Source organism: Channa argus, chromosome 7 (assembly GCF_033026475.1).
Source record: "Channa argus isolate prfri chromosome 7, Channa argus male v1.0, whole genome shotgun sequence".
In the NCBI taxonomy this organism is placed as follows: domain Eukaryota; kingdom Metazoa; phylum Chordata; class Actinopteri; order Anabantiformes; family Channidae; genus Channa; species Channa argus.
In genome coordinates this window covers 8,571,982-8,593,174 of record NC_090203.1, presented here as the reverse complement: position 1 = coordinate 8,593,174, position 21,193 = coordinate 8,571,982, and the positions used below count along the sequence as shown (strand labels likewise).

The 21,193-nt window shown below is 40.6% G+C and overlaps 1 protein-coding gene across 4 annotated transcripts; it reads right to left on the bottom strand.

Moving 5' to 3' along the window:
* Positions 1 to 5,307: 5,307 nt before the first annotated feature.
* Positions 5,308 to 20,850, bottom strand: LOC137130289 (polycomb protein SCMH1). 4 transcript variants are annotated; one of them, XM_067510221.1, is made up of 16 exons: positions 19,985 to 20,850; positions 18,870 to 18,941; positions 18,540 to 18,617; positions 18,247 to 18,317; positions 17,871 to 18,105; positions 17,208 to 17,296; positions 16,690 to 16,933; positions 12,094 to 12,338; positions 11,684 to 11,875; positions 11,076 to 11,202; positions 10,668 to 10,868; positions 10,292 to 10,462; positions 9,262 to 9,384; positions 7,177 to 7,308; positions 6,363 to 6,496; positions 5,308 to 6,177 (listed from the first exon to the last, which is right to left on the bottom strand). In XM_067510221.1, exons 2-16 carry the CDS (start codon positions 18,892 to 18,894, stop codon positions 6,058 to 6,060), a joined length of 2,187 nt encoding a protein of 728 aa, XP_067366322.1. In that variant the 5' UTR covers positions 18,895 to 18,941; positions 19,985 to 20,850; the 3' UTR covers positions 5,308 to 6,057. The 4 variants fall into 4 exon arrangements, with proteins under 4 accessions (XP_067366322.1, XP_067366321.1, XP_067366320.1 ...); XM_067510220.1 differs by having other exon boundaries at positions 16,690 to 16,936; positions 19,981 to 20,849; XM_067510219.1 differs by having other exon boundaries at positions 16,690 to 16,936; positions 19,985 to 20,849.
* Between the last annotated feature and the right edge of the window lie 343 nt (positions 20,851 to 21,193).

Genomic DNA, 21,193 nt, shown 5'->3' with positions numbered 1-21,193 from the left:
GGCCTGATTGAGGTCATGTTGGGAGGAGTGTCATCACCACATTTAGCTTCTCATATTGTCGACAGAAGCATCGTTAGCGGCATCATGAGTAACGGGGGGAAATGAGAGCACTGTACCTGCTTAAAACCAGTAATAGAGTTTGCTTATTGCTCATTTTTAAGCAATCTCCACTCTTTAAAGCAGCCTCATCTATTTCCATCTGTCCAGCTGTATTAAAGTCTGATGTGTTTAATTTGAGACATGGTATAATGGATGAGCTGAACTCACGTCTTTGTCTAACGGCAGGCTTGTTTCAAGTACCAATGACTCACTTAAGGGTGCATGTGTGTGTCTCAGGATCCTGGCTTGACACTGTCAAGAGAATGGCTCATTAAATAGGCCAACAGCCTTGGCACAGTGCTTAGTAACGGTTGCGGGTCTCTTGCCCATTGCCAATCTGGTGAGATGGTCTTGTGCTGTGTGGCACATGGGGCACGCTGGCACACTGTCAGAACTCTGTCTCCTCATATATCTCATAATTGTAGGCTACAGTGTGAGCTTCTTGTTTGGCCCCAATTAAATGCAGAGGTTTTGATTCTTGATTGTGACTCCATAGACAAATGGCTAACTGTGCTAAACAGCCCTGTTTGCTCTTGAAATCCCTTGTTATGATTGCTCCCTTCCTAATAGCGGCCAGTCTAGACGCAGGCTAAGCAGGGTGGGACACTCAGACGTTTACTGTTACTTCTCTTTTTTTCGTATTCTCTCATTTTTCGCCCCACCCACAGCAACTGCTCGACACAACACCGTCTTCCTGTGGCTGCTTGCTGTTTTCTCAATTTAAGTCAGCAACCAAAAGCCACATTCTGATAGTGAGGAAGACAGGCAAAATGAAAGAAGTGATAAGAATGGGGAGAGAAAATGTAAGGATCTCTCCAATTTACAATTAAAAATTAGATGGAGGGATTTTTTTTCTAGTCTTCGGGGGATTTCTTAGCTGGGTTTTCCCAAAACACTTTCATGATTCCATTGAAGACCTTTGAGCAAATATCACACAAGGTATGTTAACTGATATCCACACTACATTCCTCTCCTCTGCCCCATATCTCTATACTGAATGAATTATACTGCATATAGCTGTGCATTTAGTATCTCTTTAGTTTCCTTTTCCTGGGATTTGGTCCAACTGGTGCTAAGCTTGAGCTCATGATAATCTCAGGGTCCTGTGACAGATAGATGGTCGTTTAGCTGTTGTCACACATGGCCAGGTCTTCATATGCACACAACCTGATCAAACAGGCTAATAAGGATAGCTCAATACTGGTGTGGAGCCAGCGAAAGATAAAGGGTTTATATCTCAACTCTGGCCACTGTGGTCGTTACTTACACCTACAGCATGTTTGTAGAAAATCCCATCAGCAAAGGAAAATCCAAAAAATGCAACCTGAACACTGAGCTCTGACAACTGTGTAAGTTTGAAACAGCATGACTAAACTGTGTGTTACCTCTCTCTATTGCAGTGCTAATTTTGATATAAAGTCACTTCAAGAAACCCCCAGTGTGAATAACTGTAAAGCAAAGAGTGAAATACACAGTGAAAGTGAGAAACTAAGTGAGAAGGAAACTTTAGTTTCCCAGATGGGTGGATGAGTTATTTATTGACAATAAGGGGCATGTTTCTATCCGTGTGTGAGATATTGTGTGAAGAGTGCGCAGGTTTGAACTTGTTGGCTTTACAAGAGAGTTTGGAGGTTTTTGCCAAGTTTTGGGTTAAACTTGTGTGTGTTGGTGTGGCTCTGTGTGCTGGCAGGGGGTAAATAAATAGCAGATCCCTTAGGGCAGGGTTCAGTCTATGGACATGTTGCCCGAGCCACACTTCTTAATTTTCTAGCTGAATTGTCACCTTGTGTCTCCAACTTGACATGTAGTGCTGCTGGATGCTGCTCTTCCGTCCTGTTTCCTAAAGTTCCCCCCTCATAAAAAAAAAAAAAAAAAGCTAACACATCACAGATATTTCAATAAGCATCATCTGGGAAACAGCAGTTGTTGCACAGTTGGATTCTGCTTCTGGGCTTTTTGGTAAAGCTCAGCATCTTCTGAGCACGTAAACCCTTCCTCTTTTCCACACAAGGGGAAAACAATATAATAACCTCACACTTTCTTTCCTTGAACCCTATAGTTTAGCTGTGTCTCACTAAGTGTTTTGTTTTCTATATAAATTCTGCTGAGGAGGCTTTTGAATACAGCTAATTGCCTTGTGTACGCAGCCTGCCGAGATACTGTAGTGGCTGATTCTGGCATGTTGGGGCGGGTGACACAGAGGTTGCCTAGTGACTAGCAATGCCTCCTCTGACCCCCCCTCCCCAAATCTGGGGTTGAATGGTTTGCCAACTCTTTGAAGTAAAGGGAAGGGGTGTAAATTATTTATTTTCCTGCACACAGCTAACAGTACTGTGCCGAGCCGACTCAAACACATCAAGGTGTCTAACACTAAAGGTGGTAAATATTTAAGGGTTGTGTGATTTACACAATTGAGCCAAAGCTGGCAGAGCTGTGGTTTCACAACGGTGGTAGAAAGTTTGCCGTCAGCACATATTGAGTAGAGGATTTAAATTCTAGCCCTTGAACAGATGTAAGGGGTTTTATCATTCACTACATACAAAGTCAGACATGGACATGATTCAATATCAATTCTCAAACTGCTTTATTGCTCGGCATGCCAATGTGTCACAATGTGCCAAGCAGAAACACTGACATTTAACAAGAAGATGAAAGTAACGGCAACACTTGTTTAATGTAATACAATCTAAAATAAATATCGCCCTTTTTCAAGCATAAACTGTTAAATTGTGTTGACCCTGTCAGAAACTAAATCAACGAGATGTTCCTGTTATTATGCTTTACTGTAGAAATATTGTAGTATATTCGGCAACCAAACCATTCAAGAGTATAAGCTTCACAAAATATACACTTGTGTTGTGAAGCTTTCAACTTTACATTTTGTAGAGAGGTTTATGATATTGTGTTCACCTCTCATACTTGCAATTTTATATGACTCGGACTTGTTAAATGTGAGCAGGAAAATTGCCAGCCTCCGCCTGGAAGACATACAGGTTCAGGAACAGCATTAGCAAGCCACGTTCTATAGACTGTGTCTTTGTGAGCAGGGCTTTAAGCCTGCACGCTAATCTGGTGACAGTGGCGAGCAAACACGGAGTAACAGGCTACAGGCTGGGGGTGGAATTAATACAAGAGAGCAGTTCTTGTCAGGGTTTACAAGTGTTATCCTGCTGGCGAAACGTGAATACACTGCAAAAGCGCTATGTAAATGTCAAGGAAAATGACGTACAAGTGTGCATTTGGATTATATCACCGAGTATACCAATTTTCACCATACAGGTATATTAAACCGTGTTTGTGCCGGGGTTTCTTTGCAGTCTGCCAAGTGACCAACATATTCAAGAAAATCCTGACACAAGCTGTAGGCAGGAGCCTTACAGAGTGAGGGCTGCCAAGACAGAGCAGATAATATCTCCAAAATTTAAATTCACAGGCAATTGAAGCAGGTCTACGGCCTCATTTACAGAAGGTGTTCAAATCAAAATTTTGTACAATTGTACAAGGACATTGCTGACCAAAAACTTAGGAGCTTGTTGTTCAAATGTCATGGTTCCTGTGCAAAGTGATCACTTCTCCCTGTTATTTGGGAAAAAAAACTCTCAGCGTAAAAAATGTAAACTGTAAATCAGTGAGCGCAAACAGATGATATTTAAAATCTCATCCTTTGAAGCCATTCGTTCACCACTATGGAAAGCAAATCCTGCATTAAAAACCAGATCTTTGCACAATGCGGAAATCCAAAGATCAACCTGACAAAGAAATTCAAGTAGATTTATTTCTAACTGTGGCCTCAGGGGTTCGCAGGCACACTTGGACCTTTATGACACTGAGTGCATCTCAACTGAAAGCCCAAAGGCGTGCTGGGAATCCTGGAATCATCTGGAGAGAAGGTGGTGGACTGAGCACCTTATTTTTGTATTGCTTTTCTCTAACTGTGCCCACACTTGTTTGAGACATGCCAGAATGGTTTTGCAGAGAATATAAAACAAAATAAGAAAAAGTCTAAAGTGAAAAGATCTAAAGTGAAAATTCGAGAAAGTCACCCGCCCTCACACCCACCACCACCACCACCACCACCTCAAAGTTCTGGTTGATCTGCACACCAGCAAAACTTCCTCTCATACATAGTGAAACTGTCTCAATACTCAATATGGTATGCGACTGTTGAAGCATAGAAAAGTAATGACTCAGCAGCTCAGCACAACATTGTTGGTAAATATTAAGGGCAGGATTTTCCCCAAAGTATCCAATACCACTGCATTTGATGATAATGAAGTTAATCTATCTTGCTTGTATGTTTCCAGAGGACCTAGCCAATGATGCTCTATCTGTACAACAACCATGGCACCTTTAAAAAAAAAAAAAAAATCACTCTCTACAAACACAATATGTGGCACAAGGGGCTGTTATTTCTATAAATAGCACTTTGGCTACAATTACCCATCAACAAGCATGAGCTTCAGCCATAAGCTCTGAGTTTGTCACATGTGCCTGAGCATAACACACAAACAGCACAGATTGCGTGTATGTGTCATATGCTCCTTACCCACAGAGGCGTGCTTTCATATTCATCCATGTCAGTTAAAAACTGTGGATTTGGTCGCCGTCTTCAACTGATTGGTTTTCTTGTTTTTACTAGCAGGATGTGGTGAGGTTGTTCTGCCTTGTGCTGAGACGCAAGTCATTTTCACCCACAACCTAAAAAGCCCACTCATGTACTGGCAGAAAAAAATGACAATATTTACCAGAAACAGCACGAATAGTAGACAGACATAATTAAAAAAGGTTTTTAGATAATGCAAAATTAATGAGGACACAAGGAACACAGGAGAAATACTGACAGTGAAACAACATGGTAAAAGCCATAAGTAATCTTCACCTGTTATAAAATTATCAGAGATTATCATGCTGAGTCTACCAGATGGAGATATGGCCATCCAAGGTAGTGCATGTCAGTGGCTCTCAGGGGAGAAACACCAAGAAAACATGAGCGCAAACAAAAGTAGCCAATGCTCTGCTGCCCTCTGTTGGCGAACCTCTGTCAATGGAGGCCCCTCAGTGCTCCTCAAAGTAAAAAAGGAATAAATGATCATGCATTCAAATGCATTTTAAATGCCAATGCAATTTTTAAGCTCTTCTCAAAAAATCAAAATGAGAAAATACTGCGGCTTAAAAGTCTGACAATTCAAAACAAAACTAAATCAACAGTTGAATTATTATATATTTATTGGCCAATGTTAAGTATGATAGGGCTCTCCATGTAGGATCTCTAATAATATAGTATAAAAAATAAAAAAGTACAAATAACAAGGACAAGACAAGGTTTTGTAAACAACATCAGGAATAAGACAAAAGAATTTTCCTCATGGCAGTATTTCCAGAATAAAGTTTTTTTTCCTTTCACAAAAGGAAAAAAAATAACATTGCTAATTAAAATTGCTGTAGTTGCAAAATTGTGCCTCAAACGGAGACGATTAATTAGAAGCATTCCCAACTACTGGGATGAGTATATTTATTTCTTGTCTGCTTTTAGGGTTTTCCTACTTTTAGTATATCCAACACAAATTGTTAAAAAAGGCAAAAATACAAGTCCATATATCCACAAAGTACAAAATATGAAATGTACAGATTAAATGTAAAGCCTTGTACAGTTAAAATGGCCACAAATTACTTTTCAAATTATACTGAAACATAAAGTAGATGATGGACAAGTGGATGAACCTACATATCCCATGCTGCCTTAGGGCTGGATTGTGCTACACAAAATAAACCGTTCTCATTGGATGAGGTCAGGACAGGAGGCGGTAATATCAGATATGGAGGTCTGATGGAAGCTGCTACATGAAAATGGTCAGTATATAGTGTCCAATATGTAGTGCATGATATACTGATCCTAGACCAGGGAGGTGGGGATGGAGATGAGTCCTTTGAAAGGCTGCAGCAGGTTGGCTGACCTTGTCAAGCCCGTTTGAGCTTGTCGATGTGGAAGGTGAGTTTGAGGGCCGGTCCGAGCTTCAAACCCATGTATTTCATCATCATGTCGCTCCGCAGCAACAGGAGTGCTTTCCCATCAATCTCCTACAGCAGAGAAAGGGAATGAAAACTGAAAATGTGGGCAATGTGCAATGTACTAAACAAAACATGAGGTCGAAAGTAACCTAAAACATCTATTTGATAAAATAATTATACAAAGTGATTTGTAAATTTTTTTCTTCTAATGCAGAATATAGTTATTGTCTTCGCTATTATGAATGAATACATACATGTTTTCTAAAAAGGTCAGCATGTGGAGCCAGAACTGGGTCGATATCTCTAATATACTGCATGACATCCTCCACGGTCCACAAGTTGGGATCCTGCCCACTGGGCTTTGGGCTCTCTCGGAAACTGCCTGAGCCTGAGGAACCAAAAGCACAAACTGATGGTGTAAATCTCTACCTTGCCCATTTGAGGGCCTAGATAAGAGTTCCAAATGTATAACCTTGTTCAGTGTATATACAGCGAAACATGAGCATGTTCATGTAAGCAGACTCTAATGTAGTGAAACAAAGTCTACTGTTTTTGGACAAGGAATTCCAAGCATCTGTGAGCTTTGAATCGGTCAACATTCATCTTCTAAAGATCTTACAACAAACTAAACTTTTAAAGATACAACACAAATGTATTTAAGGCTGCAAAAGTAGGACCTGCAGGTCTTAGAACCTGTATTGGTTAAAGCCCAGTTACAGTTAAATAAATATGACCCTTTTGATTCTATAATGGTAGGCATCCCTAACACGCATGGAAGAACATTTGTTTTTTTGGTGATGCAACAATACTGCCAAGGCTGCTTTGCTCAAGCAAAGAGAAAAATTCAGGATAATCTTTTAAGCGCACAATTCTATTAGATTACTTTGTAACATGTATGCTGTATTTCTGCTGTTTATCTTGCTGCCTTCACAATGAAAGATGAAATCAAATGACTAAGATCATTTTCCAGAGTGATAAAGGTCATTTTTATCAAAGGCAATGTGCCCTCAAGTATCCCAGTTGTACCAGTGTAGATAGTAACAGTATTTTATCAGTGTCTCTTGCTACCTGGGGAGTTGTTGTGATGCAGCAGCTTAGAAGGAGACCTCGGGCCAGGTGTCAGCCCCATAGAGTTTGATAAGAGAGGGCTCTTCTTTAAGTGCTCTGATGCAGCAACACTATTCTCCACAAAGGACTCGCCTGGGGACAATGTAGAGACATTTCCAGTGAGATAAATCAACACACTGATGCTTAAACATATCTAAAATAATCAAAATCAAATAATCAAACACACAACCTACAAAATGGTTAAAAGTATCACAATCGGAATGCAACAGGAATTTTGTCACGATACATTACACATTACTGTGACTCTAACTACAGGGATGTCATGTGGTCTGGGCTTCTGTAAAAGTGGAAGGTCCTTATAAACGGGATATTACCCTTTCACACAAACCTTAAATAGTCCTTTAAATTAATTAATTCCTAAGGAAACTAAAAGATGATTACATGATTAACCTCATGCTTCACTTGCCTCTGAGATTCTGCCTTACTACAGTGGTATCTTTTATATAATTACACGAAGCTTAGCTGGAGAAGACAGAGCAGTCAATTGTTATAATTAAGCGTCTGATCTAAAACTTTGTGCATTTACAAATCGGGACTCGCTGATTATATTAATAAATACTATTTGCTTTGACAGAAGTTCAATACTTCATACATGCATTCATTTCATTCATTTAGAGGATTATTTATTGTGTCATTATTTTAACCACTAACAATTTTAATTATACTGAGAAGTATTTAATTATACCCAAAGCAGTTTCTACCAAGTACCTACAAAGAGTAAGCTGAGAAGTCAGCTGAATAGAAGGAACAAAGACCAGGTGATTAACACCTACACCCTCCTGGCCATCAGGTACCCCGCTGCCATAAAAAGCTGGCCAAAAGAGGAGAAAGAGGCCTCTGACTTCAAGACAAGGAAGCTCCTTACAATGCATGGAGGGTTTCACCCCAAATCCAGCATCCTGAGACTGTAAACTTAAGCAGAAGAAAGGAGGCCGAGGGCGTCAGACTGAGAGTCAGAGCCACTATCCAGGATGAAACAACCAAGATCCATGAATACATCAGGAAGATGCCCCCATGTGATGATGTGCTTAGTGAATACCTCAGGCAGTAGAGACCAGAGGAGCAAGGGATACAGGAATCCTCATGGATGGTCAAACACCTGCATGGTATCTACCACCGTCAGATAGAAGAAGTGGCCGGTATCGAAAAATCCTACCAGTGGCTGGACAAAGCTGGACTGAAAGAGAGCACACACTCCCCTAATCCGATTAGCACAGTAGCAGGCTGTAAGTACAAGATCAATAGAGTCCGGGGTAAACTACACCCCGGAGACAATCGAGCACATAACAGTAGGGTGCAAGATGCTAGCAGGCAGGGCATATATGGTACGCCATAACCAAGTGGCTGGCATAGTGTACCGAACAATCTGTGCAAAGGTGGTTAAGAATAAGAGAGAGAAGATCCTGTAGGACTTCCAGATACAGAAAGACAAACTGTGGATGGCCAACCAAGTTTATCCACAATAGTTGTGGACAAACAGAAGAACATGGCTGTAGTTGTAGATGTAGCAATCCAAAGCAATAGCAACATCAGGAAGAAGTAACACGAGAAGCGCGAGAAATACCAAGGGCTGAAGGAGGAGTTAGAAAAGACATGGATAGTGAAGGCACAAGTTGTTTGGGGGGCTGTGACCCCCAAACTGGGAGAGGAGATTCCAGGAACAACATCTGAGATCTCTGTCCAGAGGTGTGTAGTCCTAGGAATAGCTAAGATTACTGTGCAGGACCCTCAAGCTCCCAGGCCTCGGGTAGAAGATATTCTTATCCAATAATTATCTAAATCCAATCCTTAAAAGCAATATTACCTATTAGGGAGGGAAAAACTAGTCCAAAAACCCAAACATGGCTCTTTGTTCAAATATAACTGCTCTTTGTCTACTAAGAATGCCAAAATCCATTGTCAAGAGAAACAATTTCCATAAGCTCAGTCTAAATATAAACAAACAAGAAATGTGCCTTTTCAAAATGTATTAAGGTGCATGACTGAGGACTGTGACAAATAAAAAAATAAATAAAAGTAACAAACCATCTATGGAGTGCCGGGAGATTTTGGACAGTTTTTGAGGCAGGTTACTTTTGTAATCATGGAGGAACCTCTTGGTGCCTCGGCCTGGCCCTGTCATCAGGCTGTCACCAAAACCTCTCCTCTCTAAAACCAACACATTTAGAGGAAAAGCATTAAAAAGGTACAAATGTTTTCAGTTAGTTACAATTAATTGTTCTGCTGGTCAAAAACAATATATGGCTAAAAAACAAACTAATATTAAGAAAAGACAATTTTGCATTTGGAGAACTAGAAATACAGACTTCATATTTACAGTTACACAATAAAATCTCATAATAAATGTTGACATTTCTCACATTATTCTTGAGGTATTAATTTTTTGTTTATACAGCAGTGTAAAACACTATATATACTGAGGGGAGGTGGACAGTGTACCTGCCTCGAGCAAGATTTGTTCTATAAGGACTTAGTACCAACCCTTCCACTCTACACATTTTCTTCTTCTGTAAAGTACATACATTACAAGGGTAACCACAAAGCTTAGTTCATTAAGACATTAAGGTTAGAAAATGTGAGGCTATTTTTTTCTCAAATAGAGAGTGTGAAGTTTAGGTCACACATTGTCAGCTGTCGGGGGACACGAGTGCCACCTTATGAGGATCCCCCTATTGTTGCTTGCTATTGCGATTTAAGCTCTAGGTTCTTTTTTCTACCTAATAATTTCTTCCCGTCCAGAATCAGATTTGACAGAATTTAACAACTTTTCAGCCAATCAAAACATATGCACAAAACCAAGTGTAACCACTGCAGCAGGCATAGGTAAACAGAACACATACCTCACAAGATGGCACATGCATCCCTAACAGTTAACAAGGCATAATGCAACTTCACATTCTCTAATGAAAAAAAAAATTTCCCATGTAATCTGACTGCTATATGGATAGTGCAAAATGTTAACCTAAATATGTTCAAAACAGATCTTCATTTTTTGCTTCCTAACCATTATCAAAATGAAGACATTAACAAAGAGTGAGAGAACAAAAGCCCTGACCCGAATTGTAGGTGTTACTGTCGTAATGGAGACCCCCTCTGGCTACGGGCTGGCTGCCAAACAGAGGATCGCAGTGAAGGTTGTGGCAGAGTTTTTCCAGAAAGCGGAGAACATAGGTGACACTGCTGACTGTAGGCAGGGTAAGGGTGTGCTGCTGCTGGTCAAAGTAGGCTAAACAGGCAGAGAGAGAGAAGGACAAACAGGAGTGCTCCGTATGGTCTACAGTTTTGTCAATAATTGCATTATCGCTACAATATACAAGTTAAGTAATTTAAGTGAGCTTTTTTTTTTTTCCCTTTTTTAAATGAAGACAACCCCCAGGACACGGACAAAGAATGAAATCATATTACGGTTGAAAGATTTGTGTATTTCTTACCAGAAATTACTTCACCACCTTGTCCAGATTTGAGGCAGGAGAATACTGTACTCTGGTTGTGGGCAGAGTCCACACAAGCCTGGACACATTGCTGAAGCACTGAGGAGGCCCGGCCTGGGCCAAAATGGTCTGGGAGTTTCTGAATACGACGCTGGTCCAAATGGGGTCCCACCTTGCCATACTTGTTTAAATAGACACAAACTAGGGAACGAAATAAGCATGGCAATAGTTATTGAAGGTTTTAGGACATATTTGATCTATTTGATGTTATTATGCCAGTGACAGTGTGTGTGTTTGTGTATGTGTGTTAGAGAAGTCATGAACATGACAGAATGAGCTCTGGTCTTAAACGTTTACAGGATATCCCGACAGGTAACTCCAGTAACAATTGTGCAGAGCGTCTTGTACCTGTGGGAGCCTGCAGTGCAGAGTTTGGGATGGTTGCATTGTCCAGAGGCACAGTGCTGGTGTCGGGCTCTGGGGTGCTGCTGGTGGGAGACGTAGGGACTGGATTAGGAACAACCCGTGGTTTTCTCTGTTTTTAAAGACACACATTAGGACATTTTAAATCATTTTGTATTTACTAGTTTATTACCATTCATATATTTGATGGCAACAAGGAACATTTTATAATACAACATCAAATTTGACTCTTATGATGCACTTAGATATTATGGTATATCGGCTCTCAGAAAAATGCTGCACAGTAAATGTTAACGAGGTAACATCGGAAAGTAACTACTTCTATTAATCTTTCATCATTGCAATAATAGTTCCCGATGACTGCAGCTACCTGCTTTGCCAGCATACAAAAAGAATTGCTGCCAGCAGGTGTTGTGGACAACTGCAGCATTTCTGTAACTGTCAGTGACTTTGGAACCGAAACCCGCTACGGTCAACTTGGAAAAACACCAACAAACAGTAGGGTACTTTGTATAATTCCTAAGGATGTATAATTAACGTTATACATTCGGGTCCATTTAGTGCCTGGGATAATGTATGACCTGGATGACTACCTTACTGCCAGGCTTGGGCCCTCTTTTCTTTGGGATCTTGATAGGTTCAGCCTGATTCTGGGCCTGCTGCAGAGCTATCCTCTGAGCCCAGTTGGACGGCAGTCTGCCCCTAGTTCGCCCTGGGCCTGTGACTGGCCGTCCTGGGCCTGCCATTGCATCTTCCAGCCAACCAGCTTTCTTTGCCCAACCCAGCTGTAAATAGAGCACAAGGAAGACACAGAGTCAAGAGGTGCTAGTTTCCCTGCTGAGATTCCTCTAAAAAATAATTCTTCTTCAAACAGAAAACAAAATGTGGCACAAGGTCAAAAATGTTTAGATGCAATCAAAACTACGTGAATATCGTTGTTTACAGGTTTGTTGTTGAACTGGCCTTGCAATTAAGGGCAAGTTTGTCAAAATCACATGTCTACCTTACTGCCAGGCTTGGGCCCTCGTTTCTTGGGGATCTTGATGGGCCCCAAGTCTTTGCCTGGCTGGATGCTCTGTGGACCCAACACTGAGCCCTTTTGACCCCAGGGTCCTGTCACCTTGGTTTTCCTACGGCCTGGTTTACGTCCTCTCTGCCCTGGCGGTCTGCCCACTGTGGGGGTTGGGTGCATGGCTGGATTCTCCACACTCCCGTCTGTCAGTGTGCCAAGGCTCTTAGGCAACACTACTGCAGGGGCAAAGATGGACAGAAACACAATAAAAGGGGACTTTAGTATAAAGCTGTAGAACAGCAGTTGAATAAGAACATCCTGGTTTTTGCATTTAATGAGAGGAGGTACAATAAAATGCAATAATAAAGCACAATCAGAATGCTTTTAAAATAACATTTCTGATGTGAAAATTTCTTTACTCAACAATCTACTTCAGGACACACAAACACACGAATGATGTACTTATAAGAACACACATTTAAGAAGCTTTTGTGGTGCTGGTGTCCACATTACACCACAGCCGACCTAGAAAATGTGAAATGACACACACACACACACACACACACACACACACACTCCTACTATATGGATCATTAGGCATTACCAACACACCATGTTTGATGCTATAATCTCTATTTGTACAATCAAACATTTGTGATACAAATCACAAATCTTTTACTTTCTTCAACATACAACTTCTCACAGCAGCCCAACAGCAGGCAAGGTCAAACATCCTAAGCACTGAAACGATTTTCCTCACTTCAACTTCCTTCCTAAGCTTTAACCCTGCAGACGCCACACTACAACTCTCAAACTGAAGTGCACTTCACAGTGAAAATGAGCAGGTAGACAGGAGAGAAGAGGGCGAGAGGTTACATGAAGAAGTACATGCTTCATTTCACTTTGTAAGATTGCTCACTCTGTGAATTTAAACCTTTTAGTGAACTCAGTGACAAAACTCAAACTGTTGAGAAATTCATTATGACAGCATTTGTTTATATGGCAGTTGCCTTAAGCTTGAAGTTTAGCTCAGCCATGAGATTTCTACCACCCCACCAGTATTACTATGAAGAAAGGGATTTTCTTGTGCAAGTTTCTTTGTACTATGGACTATTCAAACTTCTTAAAAACTTCTTCCCATAAAGACTGCCTTTCTATGACAGCCATATCTGTGGTTCTAATCAAAAAGATGATGCTTCTGTTAGAACAAATCAAATGTAATTTACTTACAAATTATTGTGATAGTAGAATTAACATCATATGGGAATTTCTCAAAAATAAGGCAAATCCAGGCAAACCATGTTTGTGACAAGGCAAGCTTAAAAGACTGTGGGAAAATGTATATCATTATGGCGGGAACTAGAGGTCACTATAGCAGACAAACCTAAGGCAGTCTCGTGGGCCTGCATAAAATGTAATCCATAACAAATCAACAAAAGATGAAGATGAAGTAAAGAAACAACAACGGATATCGAGGAAGAGGTGAAGGGAAAAATGAGTCATTCTGGAAGAAGGGACAGGAAAAAAAAGCTCTGTTCTATCATCAAGTCCCTGCTGCCTAGAATAATAATTTAAAAAGGATATGTGTGAACACTTTTAAAAGCCTGAGGAATAAACCCTAATAAAGAAGCGAGCAGCTGACAGCCGTGAGACAGTCTTAAAATTTATCTCTCAAGCGTCCACCCATGAACACACACCCTTCCTTTCTTGATGGGGACCATTTCAAAAATCACATGAACCACTGAGGGAACAACAACATGTGAAAAACAGTAACAGAGAGCATAAATACAAAAAAAAGAACAGCCAAATATATGTGCTGTACTTCATATGAGCCACTGCAGCTGGAAAAACATCAAGAATTTGTGCATGCAAAAGAAACCACTTAGCAAAGAGAACCAAGGTATATCTAGAATAGCTGGCTTCACATGCACCTGCAAGTCTACACACACACACAATAGTATTATTCATCCTTGATCAAACCAGGATAGATTTATGAGAGGAGCGGCCACATTCATTAACACGTCTTGCCCATGGGGCTGCATTTATTAAACACACTTTTACACTGGCACCAATCAATGCACAGCTCAGTCTGCTACCTACTGCAAATTTTCTTAGAGGTGCCACTGTGAAGCCAAAGAAAAACAAGGCGCCTAACTGATCCTAAACAAACAGGACCAATCCTACATATCTTTAAAGTTTAAAAAAAGTTAAGCCAAAAGTTGATTGATCAGTGGCAGTGCTTGTAAATACAGCCATACAGACACGTAACAAGAAAACCTTGATTTTTCCCCCCCCCCCTCTCCCCTGAGTGCACTGAGTTCACTGAGTTCACTAAGCCACCACTACCAGCTTCATATTACAGCAAGATATCGTGTCAGGATCTTCAATCTGACACTCTTACTGACTTTCTGTCATTTCATTCCATCTTTACTCACCTCTTTTGCTCAAAGGAAAGTCAAAAGTGTGGGACTGTCTGCACAGCTGTCCTCAGATTCACCCTCTCCTCCTGCCCTGTCCTCTCCCACTCTTCCTCTGTGTTGCTCCTCCTTTATGTCTTTTTCCAACCTTCTCTTCTTCCCTCCTCCCACCATCGGCTGACAATGTAAACACTCCACCTTTCAATGCATGTCTTTTCTCCTTATTTCGATCCCCTTGCTTAACTCATTTCTCTCTGAGGTGTCTCATCAAACAGGATGCCAACGAGAGGCCTTTTGAAGGGGCACCCAGGCTCGTTTCATCCACGTCATGGCCCGACTCTGCCAAATGGTTGAGTGCCAGGCCTTCATAAAACACTAGCAGGCTACAAAGCCATGTCCTGCCTCCCTATTTCTCTCCTTCCTTTTCCACTCCTTCACATTCCGTGGCTTCTAACTGAGGAGTACAGTGGACCTTGTAGCTGATAACCCTTGTATCCCTAGTTTCCTTTAATGTTTCCTCTATAATAAACTGTTAACCCAACTCTAATTCTGTCTCATTTCAAAACAGTTAAAATGACTACAACTATGAAAAGTAGTGCAATGGAAATCCAGGAAAAACAGAGGCAATAGTACATTTTACAAACTGGAGCAGATGTTACTGGGCACTAATAAGCCAACTTTTAAAAAACAATTCAATATAACTTAACATCTGTGCTAATGACCTACTCATCTTTTTAAGGTCATCTAATAATGACTCGATGCAGATGATGTAGCTACATCACACCGCATATCACAATGCACCACGTAACTCACAAATATAATAAAAAACTAAACAAAAAACATATTAACACTTTAACTGGCCTTGTAACTGCACGGTTGACCTTTTTTGCCGTTTTACTGTGGTAAACTAGAAAACCTATCTTTGGCCATTTATACGCATTCACCTCATTGAGTAATGCATGTATCATTGATTATATCCACTGGGTGATGATCCTGGGAAGAAATATTATTGTCTGAAAGCTGTTGAAGTGACTCTGTGCTGCACAGCTCCATTGCTTATTGTAAGCTACACAGACATTAAAATGTTGGCCTACTTGTGAACACATTACACATAGGAATCCTGATTTCTATCTGTAATAAAGCTGTGGCTTTTATACTTTTCGAGATAGAGCTGTCTTAAGCCAGCCATGCAGTTCTGGATTACAGATTAGCGCCATTCATTTGATTGGTGAGCACTGTTGTTGAACAAACATAACAGCTCAAAAAACATCCTACACCTTGAATATTTATATTGTATGAATATGCACAATTGGGTGAACATTTTGATAATGATATGCTAAAATACACATTTTGCAGTAATTAGTTTCACTCACACACTCAAAATATTTATTCTGATCTCTGTGATGTTTTTATATGAAAATCCGTTCATGCGTAGGATAACCCTAATAATCCAGGACAATCCAGGACAAGTAATCCAGTCTGTTGACTTGCATATCTGCTTCCTGATTGGGTAATCTGACAAATAAATCTTGAAATAATGCTAAATGAAGAGGCAGCAACACAATTTCATTATTAAATATTTCTTTGGAAATGTATTTCTTAGTGTGGAAGTTAAAGGGTTAATGGTAATAAACCTCATTTATCTTCAGTTAACCTTGCGCAGAACAACTATGATGCACTATGACCGTGTAGGGAAGAAACAATATATCTGGATACTCCACTGCCAAAAAACCTTGCAAAAAGTTTTTATTGGAACCTTAGTTCCAATGTAAACTGTTGTGTTGACAATTTGCTCTGTAAATTATCTAAAGTCCCACAGACCCTGTTCCTGAGATATGACTGTTGGGACATTCTGTCTAACTATTTCAGAAATCTGCAGTGTTTATAGATGTTGCAAAGGGCCAAAAGCCTGGGAGAAAAGGTGGCTGTTGTTGGAAAGGGGAAATGCAATATAGTTTAAAAACTGGGGGAAAGGGTGCATTCAGACAGTCTCTCCAACAAATACTGTGACTGCAACTAAAGATCCAAAACACAGCTACAAGAGTGCTTACAAAAGCTTCATCGAGTCTGATCATGTAATACCTGCCTAGCTTTCTGTGCACTGGTTACATTGTTTAAATTAGACCTCTTTTCATAAATCCTCCTCCTACTACTATAGTTGCCTTCATACCTTTGGTGCCAGGTGGCTGAAGGTTGTCTCCAGTGAGGGTGCACCAGCCAACAGGGAAGATGTCCCGAGAGTCGTAGCGGCAGTAGTAGTCAAAAGCTCCTCTCCAGCCATCAAAGGTGACCAGCACCTCGACACCACGCAGTGCACCCACTGTGGCTGGGCAAATAAAGTGGGGATTTTTCCGGTCCACTGCCTCCAGCTTCATGCCCACCTGGAATGCATTCTGCTCTGGGGCGGGAGGCTCCTGCTGGGAAGCATGGAGGGAGAGGAGGAAGAGTGGTCATGTATGAAAGTCTGCACACTGTGCATTCATTTGCAGCAGGGAAGTGCAGTAAAATCAATCAAATGCTGCTGATTTTTTCATATGAATCTTAAATAAATTTCTCATCTACACATATATTATGAAAGTCAACCATCTTTTATTTTTTTATTTATAGCATCTCTGTGATCACATTTACACATGAGTAACTGAATAGTAAATAAACATGTGAAACAGCTCGTGAGCCTTGAACAGGTACCTTGTGAAAGATGCGGGAGGGTGCCATCTCAGCTCCATTTAACGTTTTCAGAAGGAACATGGGCCAGGAGGACGCATTGAGTCGGAAACCTGACAAAGACAACAACTGTTAAAGCTTTGAGCCACTTAAGATCAAGAGCTGCAATCATTAATGGACAAAATCTACCTGAACATTTTGATAACCCATCATTTCTGTAACAATACTTCTAAGGAACTTCATTTTCTTTCTACGATTCCAACTTCTGAAATGTTAATATTAACTCATTTTCTGTGCTCTAATAAATTTAATCTCTTTTGATTTGGTGAATGTTTGTTGGACATACATTTTAAGAGCTCAGGTTACAATACACATTTCCTTACTCCTATTCACATTTCATAGGTCAACTAGGAAGTTTTTTTACATTAATAATAAAAAGATCTATTATTTAGCAAGCTTTAAACAATCATGTCTCTTTAACATAGGTGATCAGTAAATAAATGTACTGGGTAGGTGGCTTTTAAGCTGAGTCCGGAGGTTATATATAGGATAGAATACGACGCAGTTACATTGTGTGCTGCCAGTCACTGACATCTAGTGGACATAGTTAAAAAAGGAGAAAAGACACACTTAAAACCTTGCAGGATAGGTTGATAAGCAACAGCTTGTAATGAATAGCATTCCTACCAAGTGGTGGCTGCAGCATGCCTCCATTTTTTTCACAATTGCCAATAGGTTGGATCTCCGAGGAGTCGACCAGACGCCAGAAGTCGTTCTTGTTGTCTGACCCATCCAAGCGCAGCCGTAACCGCGAGCCTGTGAGGCCCACCACTGTGGCAATGCAGGTCGATGTGGTATTCCTTGGATCCTGGGCCTCCAGCTTCATCCCAGCCTTGAAATCATTAACCGGTGGTGTAAGACTCTAGATGATGATGATGATGATGATAGTGTTAGGTAGAAAGTGGCATTGAAATAACATCATCAGTGGAAGAAAATTCCATATATAGGAAAAATAAAGACGAGCAAGAGTGGACATTCCGCAAGGACCTGTCAACTGGCTCACCTGTCTGAAGCATGAAGCAGGAGCCGCAATGGCACCGGTCTCTTTCAGGTATTTATCCCAACTGAAATGCCCTGCAAGAAGTACAACAGTCAGAAAACATTCAATCAACAATAAGTTGACTTTTCTTTCAACTTTTCTTTAATTTTTTGTAAGCTCAAACAAAAAGCAACAAAAATATACCTGTAGCAAATTGTGCCATGATGAAATGCAGCTAATGCAAATCATTCAACACAGTTACCTGTTTGGAATTACCCAGTTAATTCACCTGTCAGTGGGTGCTGTGGGTTATCTACCTTGGTACTGTGAGGGCACCCGGGAAGGCCGTCCACTTCGGGCATGCTTGATCCTTCTGGCATCTTTCCACTCTATAGCTGAATGAGCCAACAGAGACAAAATAAGCTCTCAGGGATGGGTCACTTCCTCATCACTCATTACCTTGCAATAGCTGGCACAGTCTCCAGCCCATTATTAGAATTACAGGACTACTACAGGATAACATCTGATTTATACAAAGAAACAGCTAGTTGATAAGGTAGAAGGAACTTAAATATGACATTCTTTTAATTTAACCTTCAAACTACCAGGAATCCTTGTTTGTTATAATACTAAAAATGTATTCTTACCTTTCTGCGGCACAGGCTTCCTCATGCTCCAAGAGTACTGACCAAGCTCACGATGCAACAGTGGCTTTAACTCTAAACACAAGAAAAAATATACACAAAAGAGTAGCTGTGTGAACTATACACCAGTGTGTGTAAAAAAAACTACAACAACGACAACAACAAAAACAGGAATATGTAAATATGTGGCTGAATTTAGAGGAACTGTGTAAAATGATGCACAAGGTACTGTAGTTTTCCCTGTAGTTTTAGTTTTCCCGAGGGAGGTTTGACAAGGAGAAGCACTACATACGGATTTCATTTACGTTTTCACGCTTTAAAGATTTTTTTTGAGATCCAAATCATTGCTGTACTGATGGCAGAAAGTAATTGATATGAATGGAGTGGACAAATGATTACAATTCAAACAGCCCCCAAAATCAACATAAAATTCAGTCTATAACTCTCATAAAATAATGTGGTTTGCTTTTGATTCATTGCATTTGTTAGTATAACTCAGCTGAAATATTCCACAGGGCTTTAACAATATTATACACACATACTTAAACCTATTCCCTCTTGATTAAAACCTAGTATTTCCAATTATGTAAAAATTTGTGCCTTCCTAAAAAAACAAAACAAAAAAAACCCTCTTCATCAGTTACAAGGGTTCTAGACAAGGGCAGCGTTTTGAGCCTCAGTGACCCCTGTAACCCAAACATTACCAATCTCACACACACACCCAAAAAACAGGTCAACAGGTCAAAGTGACTGAAACAAGCTCAACATGTCAACAATAACAACAGTCCAATGTGGCAACTCTTAAGACCCATATGAATCCCAATAACCAAACATTTAGATGGGATACAGCAATAAAGGACTGTGACAGAAAATAGGCAAAGGTGTTGTTTCAACATTCCCAAGCTATTATTAAGAGCAATAACATGATTTAGTACTAACACACAGAGACACTTGGTAACCATTTGCCAAATATTAGTTTCTGCCGGGAAACGACTTTAGTTTAATGTGAGAACTATTATAAATGAGCTAACTTAACGAACAAAAACTGGCAAAAGAGCACTGACACAGAACCTACAACGTAACTTAAAAGATGGAGCTGTTGATGTTGACATACCTACCTTAAACCTTCATAACCGTTTAGCGGCGTTTCCACTCTCGGGATGATTTCAATAGAAGTGCGCCTTTTTCCTCCGCCAAGGGGGATGGCGTCCAAATTAAAGCGACCAGCTCCCTGTTTTCCAGTCAAGGAGAGTAGGAGCAGTGACGGAGATCAGCAGGTACACCACCGTCCTCCTGTTGCTAGCACGCTCCTCCAGCCAGCGCCGCTTGTTGGAAATCTACACGGGACGCTGTGTTCTTGTTTAGAACCAAATCCAGCGTCTCACAGTATAGAAATGTTGTTGCGCCTGATTCAAAACACAAAGCCAACACATGGGACCCCCCCGCCCTCTCCTGGGCTAACTACATTTACATAGGCTCTCACGTACATACTTATTTAGTTACCTGACAGCGGTTATATTACTCAGACTACGTTTACGATAACGCCAAGGGTGTACATCAGACAAAGGTATCACTGGATGAAGAGGAGAGACGCATGCAGGCAGCGCAGCCGTGAAGACACCACATCCAGCATGCTATGTTACGCACGGCTACACACAGAGACATGCCCACAGCCCAGGATGCTAGCTTAGCATGCTAAGGTAGCGCGCTAGCTCGTTGACCTGAATACAAATATTAGCATTAGCCAAACGGTAGCATACCCACGCGTCGGGGCTAGCCAGTGCTAATCTGGACTCAACGCTGACGCCGAGCCTGAGAGGAGACGCTGCTCTATGTACCCGAGGATGTTTACCTTGCTTTGTAACGTGTGTGTTTGTTTCTGGTGTGGATTTAGCGCTTGTCCGCCATTTTTTTCCCCCCTACACGATGAGGAGGGGGTGTTTTGCCAACATTTCTTGTTGGGCAGTTAGTCAGGCGGGCAAGCTGAAGGATGGAAATTGGAAATTAGCGACCCCTGGCGGCTTAATGTTGGTATTTAGATTGAAAGACCTTCACATTTAAAAAAAAAAAAAAAACTATGTGAATAGTTTTTTTTTACCCCGAATCAAATATCCTAATTATCTTTTATCTGTTTTGTAAGCCTAATGCAATACTGAAGCATCTTCTTTATATATGTCTGTATATTTGTGAGAGTAAAACATAAAGTTATGACACATTTACATTTAGAATTTAGTCATTTGACAACTACTTTTATCCAATTCAATTTAACTTTATTTATATAGCGCCAATTCACAACATGGTCATCTCAATGCACTTTACATAATAAA